The sequence below is a fragment of the Sinocyclocheilus grahami genome, unplaced genomic scaffold (genome assembly GCF_001515645.1).
Source record: "Sinocyclocheilus grahami isolate Dianchi unplaced genomic scaffold, SAMN03320097.WGS_v1.1 scaffold1431.1, whole genome shotgun sequence".
Lineage (NCBI taxonomy): Eukaryota > Metazoa > Chordata > Actinopteri > Cypriniformes > Cyprinidae > Sinocyclocheilus > Sinocyclocheilus grahami.
Genome location: NW_015506610.1, coordinates 110,985 through 114,364, shown reverse-complemented (window position 1 = coordinate 114,364; position 3,380 = coordinate 110,985). Strand labels below are relative to the sequence as shown.

Below are 3,380 nucleotides of genomic sequence, written 5' to 3'. Positions count from 1 at the left end.
ATTATTATTATTATTATGATTATTAAAAATAAATATTATGGTAAATATTAAATAATATTATTATGCTGTGGGTCTGATGTTTTGCTCTTAAAATTAACATGAATGTAATTCGGAATCCATTTTATTTCTGTAATATGATCAGATGCAGCAAGATATTAAATAAAAATGTAAATCGTATAATAATAAAAATAATAACAACAACAACAACAACAATAATAATAATAATAATAAAAATAATTAATAATAATAATTATTATTACTACATAATAATTTATATAAATGATTAATTAATTGTATTTATAATAAATATTATTTATAATAAAATTGTTTTTTATTTTTATACTAATAGTATATATGTGATAATAATAATAATCAGGAACATGCATTAACAAAAGTAAAAAAAAGAGTCATGTCAAGTTCTTGTTGACTTATAAGGAGGATATTGCTCCACAACAGTTCCTTAGAAATGTTAATTACATTCATTTGCAGGCAGGAATGTATAGGCTTAGATCTTTGCCACAATTCTGCATGCGAAAGATCATATTTTGAGCGCACAAAAGTGCATTTTGCATGTGCGCGATCTGAGTTTTGTGGAGAAAATGTTCGTTTCGCAAAGAAAACAGTATTTCGAGCGCACGAAAATCAATTTTGCATTTAAAATACGTCTTTGGATGTGTGCAGACTTTCTCTTTTGCGCGTGCAATATTTCACTAGCTTGCTCCCTTGATGCCCGCCCTCAGTGCTTGCTAAATTCCAACGGGTCGCTTGCTCAACACAACCCAGCGTTACAATATGCCATAATTCCAGCCAATCAGAGACGAGGCTGCTAAATTCTGATTGGCTGCTTTGACAACCATTCACAACATTTCTTGCATTACCTCGACAGCAGAAGAGGAAAAATACAGTGCATGCATAATTATTATGCAAGTTGATATTCTGATTATATTTTATATTACCAATTCCAAACAACATCAATCTTAATAACTACTATTAATCTTGTATTTAATCATTTATAATTGATATATAATTATTCATGAAAGCTGGAAGTGAAAAATGTCTTATATTCAGGTGTGCATCATTATTAAGCAGGTTATCTTTTACAGATAAAATGAGCCAAAAAAGATATTTAATTGTGGCAGAGATGTAATCCCATAGGAATGTAGCTACAGCATGACACGAGCATGAAATAACACAGAAGTGCCACTAGAGGGCAACTTCCTAGCCACCTAGTTGCTATCAAACTAGCACACGACACGCTAAACTCTTGCGCTGGATGAGTTTCATTCCTCTGCCGCACAGATGCTTCTGCGTTTACTCTGATAAAGCTGCGAGGAGCCATGCTCATGTTCGAAATTAACGAAAGACAAACGCAAAAACTAACACAAATAACAAGGAAGTAGACATGTCTTTCAAAAAAGACACAATTCAGGCTATTTATTGGAGACTATAAACAGCTGTAATGTGATTAATGCTTTGTTGTATTGAAGAAGGCTTGGGGCGTCTGATGGCCACACGCACTGATCTAATAAGAGCGTCGCTCTCAAGTCTGCTCCAAATCTTTCATTGTCTATTATTGGAGATATTGAGCGACGACTGATATTTAGGTCGTTTTATGTCAGTGTCTGCTGTACTGATATAAAGATCTCATTGATTTACATCACGAGCAAACTGGACGCTTGTTCCTGACTCAATCAAAACCAAACCTCCACACAATCCTGACACTTTTCCTGAGCTCTGGTTCTCACCTCAGGCCCTGGTGGCCCCGGAGGCCCCTGTTGTCCCGGGTCACCTGTTTTCCCCTTTCAGAGAGAAAACATCATATATACACATCAAAAGAGATCATAGTTCAGTCTCTCTCAGATTTCTAGCCAGATTTGCTGGTTTACTGACAATCGACAGCATTCATATTGAACACAGAGGGTCTTACGAGAGGTCCTGGTTTTCCGCGTGGCCCCGTCGGGCCTGGATTACCAGCCGTCCCCTGAAAGAGAGACACAAACAAAACACAAGTCTCCTCGCTGTCTGCAGATACCACCCAATCCATCTTCACACACTGCATTCCCACACATTCAGACCAACCAATCTCCATCACTTAACCAGTAGTTCATGATTTTTTCAAATGTATCTGAATTGCATATAAAATGTCCAGCCATTTGCATTCCACTGATTAAACGTAATATGATTCATATTTGTCAGTCATACATAAATGAAACAGGTCAGATTTCTGTAATAGGACTACTATACTGAATGTGTTTTAAACACAATAACCAGTTTTTATATATTTATCATTAATACATCCAATTTGTTTCAATCTCATACATTTTAACTCATTGAATATTGCTCGTTCCCCAGCTAGTCATATTTTAACCATATTAACATTTTTTTTTAATTGGAACAAATTTTATTTTTTTCCACAATGAACAGAGCTATGCTTATTCTAGGCAGTTAAAAGTACATATTAAAATTGCTTGCTTCTTTTGATCTCAAGCGAGTATTAACTACGGCTACTCACAAATCAGGCAACCTATTTACACACGACACTGCTCTACTGATCATGTGCTCGGTACTCCACTGCACACCTCGGATCACTTCCTCCTCACTCTTAACCTCAACATGGTTCCTGACACAACACATACCCCTACACATGTCACTTTTCGACGTAACCTACTCTCTCTCACCCTCCCGGCTATCTGCTATGGTTTCATCTTTGCTTCCTTCCCCTGAACAGTTATCATCTCTTGATGTTAACCGTGCTACTGATTCTGCTCCACTCTTACGTCTTGTTTAGACACTGTCTGCTCTTTGTCTTCCAGGCCAGCTCGTACCACCTCTTCTGCCCCTTGGCTATCTGATGTTCTCCGTGAGCATCGTTCTAAGCTCAGAGCTGCAGAAAGAGTATGGTGCAAATCACAAAATCCTACTGACCTTAATGTATATCGATCACTCCTCTCTTCATTTCTTTGCTAATGGCTCCACTGGTAAATGGACATACTATCACAACAAAATTAACAATTCGCCTAACTCTCACATGCTCTTTAAAGGGGTCATATGATGCGATTTCAAGTTTTCCTTTCTCTTTGAAGTGTTACAAGCTGATTGTGCATAGATAAGATCCCTGAAGTTGCAAAGACTAAAGTCTCAAAACCAAAGAGATATTCTTTATCAAAGTTAAGACTGCCACGCCCCCCTAAAACGGCTCGTTCTAACACGTTTCGTGAACCTAGGAGAGGAGGTCATTCGGACTTTGCTGTGACAATCTGGTGCTTCTGAATCAGCAACTGTTTTGTTATTAGTTCAAGTATTTGCTATTGACTGTTCAAATGCGGAGCTTTGCGCATCGTGTGTGTGTGTGCGTGCGAGCGAGCGAGAGAGAGAGAGAG

At 37.4% G+C, this 3,380-nt stretch overlaps 1 protein-coding gene across 1 annotated transcript in view; it reads right to left on the bottom strand.

Moving 5' to 3' along the window:
* The window catches only part of LOC107570242 (collagen alpha-1(XXIV) chain-like), a 107,440-nt gene that overhangs the window by 40,151 nt on the left and 63,909 nt on the right, over positions 1-3,380 (bottom strand). The window contains exons 16-17 of the mRNA XM_016256452.1: positions 1,928-1,981; positions 1,746-1,799 (exon numbers count right to left, since the gene is read on the bottom strand). Of these exons, the coding sequence (XP_016111938.1) occupies positions 1,746-1,799; positions 1,928-1,981 (108 nt within the window). The remainder of the gene's footprint in view (positions 1-1,745; positions 1,800-1,927; positions 1,982-3,380) is intronic.